Source organism: Plectropomus leopardus, chromosome 4 (assembly GCF_026936395.1).
Source record: "Plectropomus leopardus strain MGB_pleo_1.0 chromosome 4, ASM2693639v1, whole genome shotgun sequence".
NCBI classification, from domain to species: domain Eukaryota; kingdom Metazoa; phylum Chordata; class Actinopteri; order Perciformes; family Serranidae; genus Plectropomus; species Plectropomus leopardus.
The window spans coordinates 19,303,797-19,321,374 of record NC_142179.1 but is presented as its reverse complement, the minus strand read 5'-3'; the positions used below and the strand labels follow the sequence as shown (position 1 = coordinate 19,321,374).

Here is a 17,578-nt window from a genome sequence, read left to right as displayed (position 1 = left end):
GAGAGTTAGAGACAGTGGAGAGGTTACCTCCTTTAAAGTGTGTTACCAACTGAGATTGTCTTAACAAAAGATGACATGCTGAGAGAAAAAAATTGCAATAAAATAAAATTGTGTCAGAGGCCTTTAAAACCATTTGTTTTTAAATAAAAATAATAATAATAATAATAATAATAATAATAATAATAAATAGTAAGGGTGATGGATGAAATCTTGACTCTTGTCAGAAGACTTCATATAATTGAAGTGATCTATAAGAAGTTGTTAAGTCTCGTAAAAATGCCTTGTTCTTTTTTTCAGAAAAAAAAAATTATAAATCCAAATTTACAAATCATAATCCTCCATTTTAATTGTTTTAAATTAACTTAAACAACAGCCTACATTGCATCAATTTTACTTTCTAAAAACCGGAAAGCTATTAAAACACTGAATAAAAGTTGCTACTCTTTATAACATCTCATGAACTGATATATGATTTCTGTTGGTGCTTTGATCTCCTGGCATTGTCTATTTATGTATTGAATGTATGGAGTTTTATTATTATTATTATTATTATTATTATTATTATTATTATTATTATTATTATTATTATTATTATTATTATGTAGACAAATCATTATGGCAGTAGTTCTGGTTCAAACATTAAAAATGATATATGTGACCACTAGAGGGCTCACGAGTTTTGATGCTCTCGTGACCGCAACAAGCTCCCGACCATCAAGCATAATCATACTTTCGGTTTGACATTCAAAATACAATGTTAATATAGTCAAATGAGGGATAAGTGAGGGATAAGTGAGGATACTGGCTTTAATAAAGAGGATTTGGGAGAATAAGAGGTCGAGGGCGAGGTGACGAAGTTTTGGGCTTGTTTTGGGCCCTTGATTCTGGCGTGTTGAAGGAGGGGGATCGGTACAAGCTTGCCGACATGCTTTTACTTTGAAAGGTCAGCGCCTTCTTGAACGCTGCTTCCGCTTTACAATTTGTTTCCGCGAGGTTTTTCCGGTCGCTCATGTTTGAAGGCAGCTGATTTTGCTGATTTAATTAGTTCTCCGTGAATTTTTGCTACCTCTATTTCATTATTTTGTAACAACATCTCATTTTACAAAGTCTGACGATTTTTTGTTGTCGTTGTTAAAGTTATGGAGAGTTTTTGACGGTTAAGAAACCAGAAAGTGGAAAAAGTTATCCGATAAGGAAGCGGCTAGTTATGATTTCACCGGCTGACAGGTGAGGAGGGATTTCACTAATTGGTGCCTTATCTTGGTGGGTTGTTGCTTTCTAACTTCGAAACTGAGTTGAATTACTTTGTATATTTAACATAAGACATAAGACGGTTGTTTCAGTCGTCAGCGTTAGCTGGTCGACGTTAGCTAACATTAGCCGGTGGTTGTTCTTATCTCCAATCCCCTCAGCTGACAGTCAGCCGAGCTCTTTAACTGTGAGCTAACGACGTTACCCAGCTCTCATAAACGCCTTTAATAGGGAGTTTAACCTGAGGGTCAGCACGAGACGGTGCAGCTTCTGTTAGGCTACAAGAGCTTTGATGTAGTATTGTGAAAAAGTTTCCAGATGACAGCTAACAGCATGCCACATGAAAGAGAAAGTGAGAAATTAAAAAGCAAAGTAGGAGAAAGAAAAAATACCCGTCAATGAAGCTCTGCGTGTCTGTGTCTGGCAATGGTAATTTATTTATACAGCACGTTTTATTACACATAAACTCAAAGTAATAACTTTATGTATATAGCACCTTTAAACACACAGAGTTTACTAAGTGCTTTGACAAACCAGGCAAAGCAGAAGTAAGAAGGGTTTCTTGCAAAGGCAACATAACTACAAGAGCCAACTGATAATGCCAAACTATGGCCAGACAACATTTAAAGTAGAATTAAACAAGAGAGAGAGTAAATACAACTCAAATAATATTAGCAGTAAACACAGATATAGATTGCTTTACATCAAAAGACAACAGATAAAAGACAATATGAGAACACAAGTAGCATTAACGTGTATGAACAGTAGTTATCAACATATTAATAGAGAACACAAAAACAAAAACACAGTCAAGTTTATTGGAAAGCCTTTCCTAAAAAGTGTTATTATTTCTGCACCAGCTAAAGCAAACTTTTGTCCCTGAAAATCTGGGTGCATATCTCTTTACAGTTTACGGGATAACAAACTAGTTGGTAATTTTCATAGCAATCTGTCCGTGTAAAATTGTATACACAAAACTATATTTGTGAAGTGTTCCTGATTCTTGTTTGTTTTGGTTTACGAAACTAGCGATAGTGTTCATTGATGAAAAATTTGACAGTGGTGGAGGAAGTATTCAGTGCCTTTACTTAAGTATTAATACTAATACTACGTTGTGAAAATACTCTGTTAAAAGTAAAAATCCTGCACTAAAAATGTTATTTAAGTGAAAGTATAATTAGGAAAACTTAATTAAGCAAAATGACCATTTTCATCCCCCTTTAATGAATTGTTATGTTCAGTAGGTGGGAGTAGTATATAAAAGAGCTCTACAATGTGGCCCGATAAGCACAGAGGAATCAGAGTTTCTCAGGAGGAGCTGCTCTGCAAGAACGCCTGTGGGTATTATGGAAACCCTGCGTGGCAAGGCTTCTGCTCCAAGTGCTGGAGAGAGAAAGCACGCCAAACTGGAGCCTCGAGGCAAGACACGAGGTAAATTCACTGCTTATATCTTTGATTCAGACTCAAAGGAGAATCTAGATCCTGACATTTTTGTCAGCTGTGTTTAACACTGGTATGGTGTCAGTACAGTGGTGTCAGTGTCTTGATTGAGTCACATCTTAAAAGGAACAAAACACATAATAGAAACTTCATAGTTACACCATTGATTACTACCCGAATATACAGGACATTGTCATGTGTGTTATTTATGCGTGTTAATAAAAAATAAGATCACAATAACTACTAATTTTTTAATTTATGAAATTTGTGATGCTGTATCAATTCTCAAAAACACCATATATACACATATATCATAATACCATATATTTTTAATTGTGTACAATCCTGCAGCACTTTTTTTTCATGATACAGGCAAATGTTAATTCCTCATATTGCACAAAAAGTAGTGTTATGGTGGTAGATGTCAGAGGAACTGTGATAAATCAAAATGAAGATCTCATTCTCATTGCATGAAAAAACTAAACATTTTAATGCATTTGGTGGTGTGTTCTTTTTACTTTTTTTTTTAAAACTAAAAATTGATTTAAATTGTGTTTAATAATACCATTTTAGTAAACTTTTTGTTTAAACTGGGTTTAGATTTGCGTGTTTAAGCTTGTCATTTCTTGCAGGCCAAGCAATGATGGAACTCCTCTCACTTTCTCCAAATTTGAGGAGAAGAAAAGCACAGAGAAAAGCCGTCGAATTAACACAATGAGGAGACTCTTCTGGGGCAGCCCGTCGCCTCCTAAACGTCAAGGTAGTTCTGTTGGCGTTGAACATTTTTATTCATTCTTCACTGTGACATTGAGGCAAAAAGGTATCAGCAAAATATTTGGTTGTGTTGCCTTGCAGTTTAACTCTCTCTATCAGTTACTTTTTCACTTTAGGTCCAGACACCTGTATTGCCAAACGACAGAGCGAAAAGTTATTGCAGCAGAAGCTCTAAAATGACAAAACCCCTTTTTCACAATCAAACTGAGAGCGCTAGTGACTAACAAAAGCAGAACAGAACTGCAACTGATGCATAGCTTGAACTACACACTGCTACTAATTATATTTCTCATTATCCTAAATGGTCTTTTGAAATCAAACCAAAACTTAAAGTATTCAGAATATTCAACAGAAAACATCAGGCACCTCCTGCAAATGGCAGATGTTTTCCTTCACTGTCTCATGCGCAGATAGTGTCCTGTGAGCATATGTATCTGGATACTAGTGTGGTGCCTTCACTCAACTTTATTTGTAATAACATCAAAAATTAAAATTTTAAACAAGCCGCAGGGCGGGTTGGAACATCATTAGATTTTCACTGTCTCAGAAAAAAAAATCACGCCTTCACAGTATCACAGTATTACACAGTTATTTTTGTCATTATCAGTTACAGAGACCCTTATAGGAATACAGTTTTCAGATCTTATTTTAGGTCAGTTTTCATACCATGGTATACAGTTTCATGATACACCGCTGCAACCCGAGCTGCAGAGTGGACATACTAGACTGCTCCCCTGTTCTTTTGTATCACACAACTCCACCTGTGTCCAAACCCGGTGCTCTCACCCAGATGTCTTCCCTGAAATTTGGTACTGATAGATTGAACATGAATCGCTTATTTGAGTTTGGTACCCAACCCTATTAGTGGTAATGTTTGACCAATTGATTCACTATTTAACCAAATGCAGCTACTCAGCCAGCAGTGCTCCAACAAATGAGGCCATCCAGAGTGACATGTTTCAGTTTTAAAACATGCTAATTTTTTGACCTGGATTAACATCCACCTTTTGTCTCTTTAGAGTCTTCTGAAAGCTATGCACAGCTGGTGAAAGCGTACCAGAGCCTTGAGCCCGGAGACTTCCCTGGTTTCCTAAAGATACTAAAGAGCCCTTCCTCCCAGCGCTTGCAGTCCAGATGTACAGCTTTCCTCAACACAATGGAGGCGTACCATGTAAATATTTTTTTATACATTTCACCTCTTATAACATCTCTTCGATATATCAGAGCGGCGATAATCATAGCTTCTTGATTATTATTTTTACAGGGTCTGCCGGTGCAGAAGCAGTCAGATCTTGTGCAGGATTTCTACCAGTCTTTTGCTGAATATTTTAGCAGTGAGTACACATCAGTTCAGTTAGTTTATTCTAAAAACATGAAAACATTAATGACTTTTTGAGTTATTTTATAACTATATACATATATTCTCATATCTATTTTTATTTTCAGGTTTTCCTGAAGCTCAGGTCACTCAGATAATGGAGCATGTGGAGAAGTTAATAATGACACGATTACATAAATGGGTTTTCTGCCATGACAGCTGTGACGATGAACAGAAGGACCTGGTGCTCCAGAGAAGAATACGGTAATCCTAAGTGCGGCTTGTGTTGTATTTGATCAAAACCTCTTAAGTTACGGCCCTGTTTGATGCTGATGTCTTGACTTTGCAGCTCCTTAAACTGGGTCACTCCGCAGATGCTAAGTGTACCTTTTCCTGATGAAAAGACCACAGTCACAGGCGACCCCTTTCTACCAGCTATAACAGGTGATTCACAACTTCAGCACTGAAAAGTATTGTTTGACATTTTGTAAAATATGCTGATTTGCTTTCTGGTGGAGTTAGATTAGAAGACCAATATTTCACTCATGTCTCACCGTTAAATATAGACTTACATAGCCACACAGTTTTTGTATGTTGAAAAAATGCGTTATAAAGTGTTAAGTGATATTTGGAGGTGCTGGTAAGCAGATGTTGTCACTTTCAGACACAATTAATCCGTATTCCAAGCTACATTTTTGCCAAAATGTCCGCTTTAGCAGACTGGAGTAAGAGCGTCATTATTGCACCCTATGATAGTTGTACTGGCTTAACGTTAGACATGGGGTAAAATATTATGGAAAGTTATGGAAACGTTTTGAAAATTCATTGGTAAAAGTTTGTGGGAACCGTGTAGGATGTTTCTCATATATACTGTATGCTTCAAGCATCATTCAAAGGTCTAAAATGCTAGTTTTTGACATTTTGTTTTGCCCTCTATCTTCTCTAAACAGCCATAATTGAAATGGATGCCAAACGAGCACCTCAGGACAAACTTTCCTGCGTGTCCAAATGCAGTCAGCATGTCTTTGAAGCGCTCTCCACCTCGAACAGTGAGCCTGCGAACGCTGATGACTTCCTGTCAGGCCTGGTTTATGTGGTGCTGAAGGCCAATCCACCTCGCCTTCACTCCAACATGCAGTATGTGATTCGTTTCGGTCTCCCTCACAGTCTGATGGCAGGAGAGAGCGGCTACTACTTTACAAATTTGGTAAGTTTGTTGCATAGTTACGCACCCAGCAGTGCACACCACGAGGTGATGTGTAGGGAGATCATGCCTGTGCCATAGAGCGCCCCAGGGATGAAGAGTTTCTGTAGGCCGATGTGGAGGTTAGCTTCCATTGGATTTTGCATTACTGTAAAAAATAAGCTCTGTGGTAAGCAAACATTTATGATACTTGGATGTTTTGGTCAGCAAGATAATCTTCACAAATTAACACCACTTTCAGGATTTTTGAAGCCTAAATGCAATCGCCAGAAGTTAAAAGCTAATGTAAGGCTTTAAATGAATTACACTACAGTGGCGTCACCACCACGAGGCCCTAAAACTGTGTTCGGCACGGCTCGGCGTGATGTCCTGTAGTCTCATTCAGCCACTTGTTAACAACTGCATTTTTAATATGCATAAAAGCATCAAAGTTTGTGAGTGAAGTGTTTACGGACATATTTTATGTTGTAAAACAAAACATGAAAGTCTCTTCACCCTTTGAAACCTGGATAGACATCACTTTTCTTATGCTGCGTTCAGACACTTTTACAAGTTTTTAAATCTTCGAAAACTGAGCAAGTTGGCCTGCTTCCACTCAAAAATACGAGTAAAAAGGCAATGAGCAACTTGGCAAGAGCTGTTTTGCAAATTGCAAGAAATTAGTGGATTTGGTCAACTTTTTTAGTTTTCTATTTTTCAGGTACTTTACTTGTACTTTTTGCAAATGTTTTCCTAATTTTGGGGTAATTTCTCCTTAAGTTGCTCATTACCTTTTATCTGTTTAAGGACATCAAGCCAATTTGCCAAGGTCTCACAGACCCATTAAAAAAAAAACATTTTGACTTTGAGACGAGGGAACCAGAGGTGCTGAAATGCTCATCTATTTTTGGGCTTTAGGACTCATTGCCAGGATTCATTTTTGTCTCCTGTTTTAGTCTTGTGCAGTGGCCTTCATTGAGAAGCTGGATGGACCAGCGCTCAGCCTCAGTCCAGAGGAGTTTGAGGGCTACATGCTGCGTCAGCGTGCTCCCACTGAAGGTAAAAGGCATCAGGTTGCCAGTGACACACAACATCTGTTAGAGGAGCTACAAGGCAGACAGGAGAAGCTGGACCAAGGGATGGATGCTCTCAACGTGCAGCTACAGAACTGGGTCCAAGCTGTTCATTTACAGCTGGATGAGGCAACAGCCCAGTTTGCTCTGGTACAGAAGGAGGTAACGGCTCAGGCTGAGCTCTCACAGGTTCTTCCACCCTCATCTCATGATGCATCACCGCAACTGGAAGAGAAAGACGAGTCGGTGCTGGTGCTCACGGATCAACATGCAGGGCCACGAGACACAGACTGTTAGCTCTGTTAACAAAAACGCCTAATCTGGTACGTTACTCCTTTTAATCTTCAGCACTAACGTATGTAGGCTGCAAAACAAACACAGATTTATATGCCAATGCCACCCTTGTACACCTCTGCACAAAGCCGGGATTTGTCAACCGGTTGAACATGAAGGAAAACTTCTCGAAGGAAACTTTTTGAATTTGGTATCACAGAGGATTTTTAACTAATAAAGATTTGCACTTGTGTCATGTTTGAGAATGAAGGCCATTAGAAATACATTACAATTTTTAATAACGTGTTCATGAATAATATTTAAGCACTCAGGGTACAGAGGGGATATGACCTAACACTTCAAGAGTCCTTAATTAATATTTACTTATTCTAATAGTTAACACCAATGTGCCTCTATGCTGTGAAATAGACAAATATGCTAAAGGAGAACATGTTAGCTGGCAGTTTGGGACCACTACACGTCACAGGGTGTGTTGATGTTTTTCAGAGCTGTATAACTCTTTTCAACATGCTGCCTTGAAGATTAAATAGCAGGTGAAAAACAATTTGTAACACATGCATACGTGTGCAGAGGGTATCCTTTGTTTATAACTGTTAAAGTTTCTGAAGAAGTCATAGGGTTTTATGTTTCGATCAATTATTGTAGCCAATATTATATTAAAGTTGACTTATGATTTAATATGATGTGGTTTTGTTTTTTCTTTGTAGAACATTTGGACTTCAGTACTACAAAGTCAAAACAGGAGTTTAGTGTGAAAATACCAAGTTTAATCCAGTGCTTAACAGATTTTAGTTCAGTTTACTTAAGAAGAGACTGAATTTCCTGACTAAACCAGATTGTGCCTTCAAGGGGTGAGATCAGCCTCAGAGAGCTCGAATTATTATTATTATTATTATTATTATTATTATTATTATTATTATTAAATACAGAGTTAAGTATTATTACAATTATTCAGATGCTTTAAAGTTATACATTTTACAAGTATATTTAAACTTTTGAATCTTGAGAAAATTGGTGCAATTTCTTTCAAAAACATGATAGAAAAGGCCACATGGTAAGAAATGTTGCACAAATTACACAATCAATAGATTTAGAAAATAGAAAAAAAGATAGGGAAAAACTAGACCATTAATTACATATTTAAAATTATGTTACAGAATTATTTTGATTTTCAAGCACTTTTCCAGGTCTTTTTCTCCTTGCTGTTTATTCTTAATATCTCTTTCTTGTTTTCTTGTTTTTTTTAAACTAATTTTTAGGTAATTTTCGTGTCCTTTTTATTGTTTTCTCGTCAAGTTCGTTATTTTATCGACCGGTTGGGGGCAGTAGAGCTCTCACCTTTAGTCCTAATAGGAAAAAGAAGAAGACTCCTCCTCCGTCATATCCGGTCACCTCACGTCACAGACAGCCATGAAGATGACAGGGGAAAACCAAAACAATGCTGAAATGACAGAAATAACTATGGAAGATGTACAAAACCTCATTAAAAAGAAAGATGAAATCGAGGAGCAGATAAAAGCCTATTACGACGTTTTGGAAGACGTAAGTTTGTTAGTTAAACACACATGTAGCACAAAGCTAACCGGAAGCTAAATGCATCCATTATCCAAACATAGCTTTATTTTTTTAATGCTAACTTTGTGTTTACCTCTCAGCAGGGTGTCGGGGTGGAAGATCCCCTGGTCGACGCAGAGGGCTACCCGAGAGCTGATGTTAATTTATACCAGATCAGGACAGCGAGACACAGTATTTCATGTAAGCAGCAGCGTGTTTGCTGTTTCTAGTGTTTTCTCTTAATCTGTGACCCAAAACCAGACTCTTTTTTCAAAAGATCATCGAGTTTCGTGAGTTGTTGAGAGGTTAGTTTTGGATTTTGGGGCTGTCACAGTGTAAATAATTCAGTGTAACACAAGTGACATTTGGGAAACGCCTTCAAAATATCACAGGGACTTCTTTAATTAATTAATTAATTAATTAAACAAAACAATCAAACTCTCTCCAGGGAAACAAATATTTTTCACTGAGCCTCCCTGAATGACTGGGGGAAATTGCATGACCTTCCTTCCACGTGAATAATGATATTTCACCATTTCTGGATGTGATTTTGGAGATTTTTTTTAAAGAAAAAATGCTTTTAAAACTCATTTGCAGGTTTCGGGGTTCTAAGGATATCCAAAATAAATGTAAAATATGAGCGTTTATGGTTGAATTCCCCTCCCTTATGCTATGAGGAGGCATTGGTGCATATCTTTAGTTAGGTTGTTGGGATGAAATTGAGTCAGTTGCCTTTACAAAGTGTTATGTTTGTATTGCAATACCTATTTTGAACTTTTTAAGTCTTGCTAAAACTAAACCTACTACTAAAACTAAAGTAAAACTAAATGTTTTTAAACAAGAAAAACAGTTGAAAACTGATTAAAATGTAAAACTCTATGAACTCAGTCTAACTGTACAGGGATGAACGTGAATGTGAATGAATGTTATTTAAACCAGAATCAGTACTTGATATTTTCCCACTGTATTTATTATGTGACACAAAACGCAGTAGTGTTAACATTCAAATAAAACAAGCTTAGATTTTTCGTATAATTTCGTATAGTTTCAAAACATACTGTCAGAAAATTACCTGACAAGATGCCAGTTCCACAACTAAATTGAGTTCGGACTGACGTGAGTTTTTAAAAGTGATACCAACTTAAAGTTATATTATGTCAAGATGGATATACGACCAGAATTAATGTCTATTTTTATTTTCAAAATAATACTTTGAACATGTCTTTTCAGGCCTGCAGAACGATCACAAGGCCATCATGGAGGAGATAGAGGAGGCCCTGCACAAGCTGCACGCCCTCGAGAAAGCCAAGCGGGAAGCGGATGAGGCGGGAGCCCAGGAGGAGGCGATGGAGCAACAGGTCACTCTTCCTCCTCCCTTTGCTCGGGTGGACGCTGTGACACAGGGCTCACCCGCCTCTGGAGCTGTGAGTTATGTGAACTATGCTTTTGTATCTGGTAGTTGTTTCAAGTAAACCACCAGAATTGTTTTATGGCTTAAAATGTTTCTGTTATTGTTCGTGCGGATACAGTATCTGTTTTTGTTATTTCCAAAGGGGCTCAGAGTTGGTGATGAAGTCATTGAGTTTGGTTCTGTGAACACGGCAAACTTTCACAACCTGCAGAATATCGCATCTGTGGTACAACACAGTGAAGGGGTAAGTTACTGACATACGCTACTCTCAACTGTGGTGTGGTAACTGTTTTGTTTTAAGATGCAGTATAATGTCTGAATTAACACCTAAAAAGATATCAATACTAAACCACATTTCTACCAGAAGGATTTATGAGATCTGGGAGAGGTTTAACCTTGTTTTAATAATTTTTAAAAATTTTTTAATAGAATTCGTTTTTGTTTTTTTCATGAATATTAAACCTTTTGTTAGCATTATTAATACATGTTTCTATTTTTTCGCACTAACATGAACATAGCTTTCTTTTTTTAATGCTAACTTCTTACTTTGTGTTTACCTTTCAGCAAGGTGTCGGATTAAAATGTGGATTTTACGCTCTAGTTTAGCTTTATTTTTATGAATATTATCTTAATGAGTTTTATTCCCCATTTATGTTACGCATTCTGTTTTATCCTTATTCTTATCTTTTGTTTACATTTATTATCAAGTGTGTTTTATCCACATTTATGCACTTTTATGTATTCTGCTCTGAACTTATCTTATTTTTACATGCAGGTTTCATTATGTCTTTATTATGTCATGTGAAGCACTTGTTGCATACAATTTCTTTGTTGAAAAGCACATAGGGCTGTATTTCTTTTATGAAAGGTGCTATACAAATACAGTTTATCATTATTATTAATAACAACCATAGATCATTTTTTCTGATAGCCCAACTATTGATTACATTTTGTCGAACACACTTAGAGTCTGTAGTGTTGACTGCAATATCACATCCTTTCACAGAAACCATTACGTGTCACAGTCATCCGTGACGGCCAGAAAGCTCAGATGAGCCTGACTCCACAGCGATGGTCAGGCAGAGGGCTGCTGGGGTGAGTGCGTCAAACACAATCAGAGTCGTGTGTATGGATTGGCACAGATTCATCAGTTGATCAGCTGATATTTAGAAACAAAGACAGCTAGAACAAAGCTGCTGAAAAGCTTCTGCTGAGCAAATGTTTCTCTTGTTGGGCTTTTTCCCTTAAACAAATGGTAATGATATTGGCAAGAGAACTCTTTAGTCCATCCATCTTTAACATGCATGATTCATGATTGGCACATATAAAATAGCACTTCAGTCATCAGTCTGTCCTTGTTCTCTTCTTCAGATGCAACATTGTTCCAATCCATCGGTGATCACCACGACATTGTGCAGAATTTAAGTTGTGAAACACTTCAGTCATGTTGAACCTGGATGGTTTCATACTGATTTTGTACAAACTGCAGACATTTCCACCTTTTTTAATTTCTCAGTATCTTTATCCAAACTGGTACGCCACAGAATGGGATATATGAAAATAAAGTATCACAGTATTTCTGTTAAAGAGGTCGTGCTGAGTTTTCTGAATAAACACAGCTACCTTACACACAAGTTCATACCATGAACTGTTTGCAGTAAGAGTTCAGGCTCTTTCACTCAGGAGCATGGATTCAGTCAGCAGATGTCATGACGATCTGCATATTTCATTCATCTGTGTGTAGTGTACAAGTGGTAATTGTGGTGTAAAAGTACCACCAGAGATTAATGGGGTAAACTAACAATATATTAATGACAAAATCTGGAGTATTTGTTATACAAATAGACACTGACAAGTGATGGAGACTTACAAATAAACTTCAATAATAAATAATCAGCTTTTCTATGATCATCAACAAAGCTTATTTTCAGCTCTTGGGAAAAAGATGAGCCATCTCATGTTAATATGCAGGACAAATCAGGGAATCTTGGTAAGAAGAATCATTACCAAAATGTTTATTCCACACGTGATTAAAGATTTTGTTCTTAGTAAACTCTGAGAGTGAGATTTTCTTGAAGTTTAATACAGCCTTTTCACCTGTATTTCCAATCAACACGTCATAACTGATTCAGTTAAAAAGACTTGAAAAATCTGTACAACTATTTGATGAAAAGTCTGCAATATAATGAGAAAGGCAAAAAGGCACGTGACAAAATAAAATTAAGAAAAAGTTATTTTTTTTAATTATGTAAAAATGCACATCACAAAAATACCCAAACTTTTTTTCCCCCAAAAAATAGCAACTCCATTTACATGTAGGCTCAGTGAAATATTTCACCCAACATCATGGATTGCTAAACGCTGTGGGCCAATAGTTGTTAAACCAACATTTACAAAACAATCACACATAAATGTCTGAGTGCATGTTTTACTGTATATGCTATATGACATAAGTATTTGTCAGGCTGGAATAAACTCTTGAGATGAGACTGAATTATCAAATATTATTTTAAGAACAGTTGGGTGAAGTATCTGCCTCGGTGTACATGTAAAGACGGTCAATATTATTCAAGTCATCATGTTCAAACTGCCTCAAAGGTGTTTCTAGGATGTCACTGAAGCTTGTTACAAAACAAAACCAAACGAAATGGTCTAATCTGAATATCAAAAAAAGGAAACTAGATTCATTACATTAGCATATTCCAGTCAAAAATCACATAGGTTGCTTTAGTTTCTTCTTTTTGGGCTTCACCATCTGTGGTAATTGGATTTTGAAGGCAGTCCTAAAAAGAAAAAGATTATATTATTAATGCATATAAAGTGACAATGAAAACACAATACATAATTTCAAATGTACACATAGTGAAGAAGATGACTTTGTATTTTGTATTCTGCTCTATGTATAAATATAAATATATTTATATAATACTCACTCGCAAGTTGTGCAGATGGGGCTGAAGTTGCAGAATACTTAAAGAGAAGACAAATGAAAGTTTCAATAAAAAAATAATTTTACTGCTGCTGATTCCAGTAATAGAAACATGATTCTTGTGCTTTTTTTTTCATTTAAAAATTACATAATTTTCTAGAGTTCTTGGTACGTTTTTCAAACCATTTTTGTCATCTTGAGTACAAATAGTGAATTATTTATGTAAATAGAAGTTTTTAAAATCCAACATATATGTTGCAGTCTTACTATGTATGCAATTATGTTACAAAGTAATTAAAAATTGGAGCTAGATACTGTAGCTCTTACAAATCAATTATTGATATTTAAACCCCTACATATAAAGTTGGACAATGTTCCTCTGTCAAACATCTCTGCCCAAAGAGGCAGTAAACTGGAGGGCGCTACCTGTACTCGTATTATTTCCCCTTGACGTATTGAATAGAGGTGTCACTAAGAATTTACGCATACAAATCTGATCGATCATTTTGCTCGTTTTTTTCTTTTTCTCACTGATCCGGATTCTCAGAATATAGAATAGAATAGAATATTCCTTTATTGACCTTTATTCCTTTATTCTCATTTGCAACACTGAAAAACAAAAATGCTCTGCTTGAAAGATCTATTTATTTTTTTTTAATTTTGAATTGTATATTTTAGAGAACAGAATGGGGCAATAGTCTGGAAATGTGTTTCCATTTTTCCCCCCATACATAACCAAACCAGGAAATTACTAAAACAGAATTCTACACTTGTACTTGTATTTTCTACTACCTATACTTCTATACTCTGTACTGTGTAGGAACCCTTGTGTACAAAAATACTGTTACTGCATTTGTTCCTTTACACTGCAAATCAAAACTTACTTGACAAACAAACCGAGCACACGTAACCAATCTCAATGAGGTTGCGGTGGCAGAAACACGCCGCTCTGTAGTCCACGTGTGCAGGCGGCGGCAGCACCAGCTGTGAACGCTGCTCGGTGTCCGGCAGGAACACCCACTGTTCAGAAAACACCACCGTCAACACAAAACAGCCCTCGCTACAGAAAGATGTGGTTAATGATACTCTCTGGACAGTCTTACCAAAAGGTATTGTGCCAGGGCGACTTTCTGTGGTATCTTGAGGTACAATCCTCCAGTTATATCGCAAGCCTACAAAAAAAAACATCTAAAGGTAAAAAAACTGGAATAGGTTGTAATACTTAAAAATTAAAGTATTGTCAATGTCCTGACAGCGTACCTGCTGAAGGAGACCCGAGTCCGCGTCCAACACACAGGCATCTATCAGGATGTTCTGTTTTAAAATACAAATGAATTTAAATACATTTACAGAAAGTTACGAGACGTAAACAAGACAGAAAACACAAGTAGGTTGAATGATTTTACCTGCTTCTGTGCAGCAAAAATGACATTCATGAAGTTCATGTACTGGAGGGCACAGTCCTCGGCTGCTTTTATCACCTGAACAGTAAAATACAGAGACTGCGTTCAAGTCAGAGAATAAAACAGAAGCAGTAATGAAATGAGACCATACGGGCTTACCAATATTCTGGATTTTAAATCCTGTCCAACTACAAAAGAAAAGGCAGCATTTATAAGTATTCAAAGAAAAATGGAACATGTTGAAGAGCGTCATTAAGCTTCATAATAAAAACATTTTTACCTTCCAGCTCTTTTGAGACCCTGTTAATATCTGGATAGTCAAGGGTTAAGGAATATCAGGAAATCAGCCGCTCTCTCATCTCTCTTTCACACTCATTCCTATATACAGATAGAAAATATTACAAAAATATTTTTCAGACATTTCTATAAACTTGACCAGCAAATGAGTCCATTATCTAAGCAAACATCTCGACATATAAAACACCATTTATTTGCCAACATACTCTTTAGCGCAGTCATTAAGCGATCTAAAAAGTCATGCCATAAACGATGAAATTGTATTAGTTTTTAAGTGAAAGGATACAACAGAGAGCTTTGGCAAGTGATCCAGCCAACAAAGTATCAGTTGAATTTCCTCTCACGTCAGCTGTAATCACATACAACACATAAAGTTTAAAGCGTCACCCAAACACCTGAAAAACAAAGACAGTAACCGAACTTTTGTTTTTACATGTTGAGAAAGCCGATGTACTTAAATCTACTATATATAGTATATTCTGTGTTAATGTGACCCACGCAAAAACAGACATGTACTTACTTTTTGACATTACATTCCTGATCTCTTCTGCGATGAGGTTATTGGCAACTGACAGGAGTTCATATTTTCCATCCCCACTGGAGGATGCATCTTCCCCGCCGGCGTCCCCGGACCTCCAGCTCTTACAGGGATACAGGAAGTGACTGAAATAAAGTAAGTTTAAGAGATGCAAAAATAAGCAGTGACAGTAGTACAACATTACATTCATCAAGGCAGTGCAGCCTAACGTGATATCAGAGAGAACTGTCACCATGTTTCCATCTTAACTCCACTGAGTGGGCAGATTGAAAGGTATAAAAGTACCAGAACAACAATGGAGAAATACTCCATTACAAGCAACAGCCCTACTTTTGCAAAACTCTTTAATCATGTGTATTGCAGCCAAATGTATCTTGCGGATAGAAAAAAAAAAAGATTTAGTAGGTTACCAAAAGTTAAGTTCAAAAAGTGGGGTCAATGTATCGATGCAATACTGCCATACAAAATATCGCAAAATTTATCGTAAATTTTTTCTCTCATCCGAACTAGACACCGCTTACTTGGAAGGGGTCATGACTCGAAAATGAACCAAAATAGCGTTTTTATGAGCGCCTCATTCCTAATTTGTTATGTAAATTCTAAATCTGAGAAGTAAACAGCAACTGTAGCTTCACAGATAACATTACAAAATAATTTAGAGAGACGTTTCAAATGAAATTCAAGAGGTAAAAATCCACTCAGCCACTGCAGAGGCATCACAAAGTCCAGAAAACGGTCTTGCCCCTCAAATTTGAGGGTGTAGGTTTAAAGTAGTGTATTTCATCTAAGTTTCCGGGGTCCACGCTCACATCAGCAGGCTTTAAATTGGAGTTAGGTGATCTCAACATATTGACCCAGGGAAACAAACACCGAGCATTTGACATATGAAGAACAGCTGGGAACATAAATATTGAGTTAGGGAACATCTGACCCTGGGAACATGCGGCGGTAGATACACTTCCAATAAATGTAATGGACTATTTCCCTCCCCATCCTGGTAATGTATTTAGTTACTTTTCACTACTGGAAACTAGAAAGTAAGGGACGACAAATGAATTATCAGTAGTTAATGAGATCAATAACCGATATCTGGAACTGATATGTATTTACAATAAAAATGAAAATCCTTCTGTCACTATTTAAATTTGGAATAAAGCAAACTCCAACACAAAACTTTGTTTAGATGCCTTTAGGAAATGTTTCATCAAAACTGAAGTTCCCAGTAACTTTGTTTCAGATAAAAAATGAATAAATAAAAATAGCTCCCTGAGGTTTTACAAAGTAAAAGTTCCTCCTATGCTGACACTTTCTTCGCACTTTTCAATTTATGAATTTTATCAGCAATCATTAAAATGAAACGCCGATACAGATAATAAAAGATAATCTGGAGACCTCCACTATACAGTGTTACATAAAGTCACCTGTCCTGACAGTGGCTCGCGATGACAGCCAGTTTGTTGGTCCTGGTCATGGCCATGTGGGAGTTTCCCATCACCATCACTGCATCCAGACACTTGGACAGGGTGAACTGGACGGAGACAATAGGACAGCAGGTGTTGTTAGCCATATTCAAAAACTATATAATCCGAAACCCATTCATAAATCAGAACAAAAGGCGACTTATTGATGTTACCTCCGTGTCACGTTGAGCCTGCTGCCCCCACCAGATGGGATTCACGTCCACGACGATGACCAGCAGACTGATTTCATCCTCTGAGGACAGTTTAGGGACAATTTAACAAGTTTCGGCTCCACGAAGAAGCTTACCGGCTCTCGTACAAAACGCTGAGCGTCCAACACAAGACTTACAAACTGCAAAATAGCTTTATTTCCTGTATCAGTCAGGATAACGTTGAGAAAGACGTACCTGAAGCCATCGCGGTGAGATATCTGAAACCACCGTTGTCCTGGAGATTTAGCTTCTGTTAGCTTCCATCTTTGATCTGAAACGTAACACTATATCCACAGTATCTGGGTGGTTTCTAAGCCTGGATATGTTGACAATGTATAGTTTAATAAAGGCTAACACTTATGAAAATGCCACCAGTTTCATTGATGGGTATCAACTACAACAGACTACAACCAAACTGACGTCATACGGCTGCGACCATGG

General features: G+C 37.0%; 3 protein-coding genes across 5 annotated transcripts; 2 read left to right on the top strand and 1 right to left on the bottom strand.

Annotated features, from left to right (window-relative positions):
* Nucleotides 1-962: 962 nt before the first annotated feature.
* Nucleotides 963-8,011, top strand: LOC121944333 (rab5 GDP/GTP exchange factor-like). Of its 2 annotated transcripts, none has more exons than XM_042488082.2 (9): nt 963-1,227; nt 2,496-2,682; nt 3,324-3,451; nt 4,485-4,636; nt 4,730-4,799; nt 4,912-5,047; nt 5,133-5,227; nt 5,734-5,990; nt 6,923-8,011. In XM_042488082.2, exons 2-9 carry the CDS (start codon nt 2,525-2,527, stop codon nt 7,334-7,336), a joined length of 1,410 nt encoding a protein of 469 aa, XP_042344016.1. In that variant the 5' UTR covers nt 963-1,227; nt 2,496-2,524; the 3' UTR covers nt 7,337-8,011. The 2 variants fall into 2 exon arrangements, with proteins under 2 accessions (XP_042344016.1, XP_042344015.1); XM_042488081.2 differs by having other exon boundaries at nt 2,493-2,682.
* A 676-nt stretch (nt 8,012-8,687) lies between these two features.
* psmd9 (proteasome 26S subunit, non-ATPase 9) lies at nt 8,688-12,351 on the top strand. Of its 2 annotated transcripts, none has more exons than XM_088076721.1 (6): nt 8,688-8,875; nt 8,992-9,088; nt 10,118-10,311; nt 10,441-10,542; nt 11,305-11,393; nt 11,670-12,351. In XM_088076721.1, exons 1-6 carry the CDS (start codon nt 8,744-8,746, stop codon nt 11,695-11,697), a joined length of 642 nt encoding a protein of 213 aa, XP_087932847.1. In that variant the 5' UTR covers nt 8,688-8,743; the 3' UTR covers nt 11,698-12,351. The 2 variants fall into 2 exon arrangements, with proteins under 2 accessions (XP_087932847.1, XP_087932846.1); XM_088076720.1 differs by having other exon boundaries at nt 8,689-8,875; nt 8,989-9,088.
* A 167-nt stretch (nt 12,352-12,518) lies between these two features.
* gtf2h3 (general transcription factor IIH, polypeptide 3) lies at nt 12,519-17,556 on the bottom strand. The gene is made up of 13 exons (XM_042483557.2): nt 17,333-17,556; nt 17,099-17,178; nt 16,887-16,993; nt 15,448-15,590; nt 15,214-15,276; nt 14,911-14,940; nt 14,790-14,818; nt 14,634-14,708; nt 14,488-14,541; nt 14,331-14,399; nt 14,112-14,247; nt 13,232-13,268; nt 12,519-13,081 (listed from the first exon to the last, which is right to left on the bottom strand). The coding sequence occupies exons 1-13, from the start codon at nt 17,340-17,342 to the stop codon at nt 13,012-13,014; spliced, it is 903 nt and encodes a 300-aa protein (XP_042339491.1). The 5' UTR covers nt 17,343-17,556; the 3' UTR covers nt 12,519-13,011.
* Nucleotides 17,557-17,578: the final 22 nt, after the last annotated feature.

What these genes read in the sequence shown, in the direction of transcription:
- LOC121944333 (XM_042488082.2), top strand. Translation starts at nt 2,525, where the DNA reads ATGTGGCCCGATAAGCACAGAGGAATCAGAGTTTCTCAGGAGGAGCTG. An exon ending in ACACAATGGAGGCGTACCAT is followed by an intron (nt 4,637 to 4,729) that starts GTAAATATTTTT and finishes TTATTTTTACAG; the next exon opens with GGTCTGCCGGTGCAGAAGCA. An exon ending in TTTTGCTGAATATTTTAGCA is followed by an intron (nt 4,800 to 4,911) that starts GTGAGTACACAT and finishes TTTTATTTTCAG; the next exon opens with GTTTTCCTGAAGCTCAGGTC.
- psmd9 (XM_088076720.1), top strand. Translation starts at nt 8,744, where the DNA reads ATGAAGATGACAGGGGAAAACCAAAACAATGCTGAAATGACAGAAATA. An exon ending in ATTACGACGTTTTGGAAGAC is followed by an intron (nt 8,876 to 8,988) that starts GTAAGTTTGTTA and finishes TTTACCTCTCAG; the next exon opens with CAGGGTGTCGGGGTGGAAGA. An exon ending in GCTCACCCGCCTCTGGAGCT is followed by an intron (nt 10,312 to 10,440) that starts GTGAGTTATGTG and finishes TTATTTCCAAAG; the next exon opens with GGGCTCAGAGTTGGTGATGA.
- gtf2h3 (XM_042483557.2), bottom strand. An exon ending in ACTTGCCAAAGCTCTCTGTT is followed by an intron (nt 14,941 to 15,213) that starts GTATCCTTTCAC and finishes TTGACTATCCAG; the next exon opens with ATATTAACAGGGTCTCAAAA. An exon ending in GTGCTCGGTTTGTTTGTCAA is followed by an intron (nt 13,269 to 14,111) that starts GTAAGTTTTGAT and finishes CTTCTCTTTAAG; the next exon opens with TATTCTGCAACTTCAGCCCC.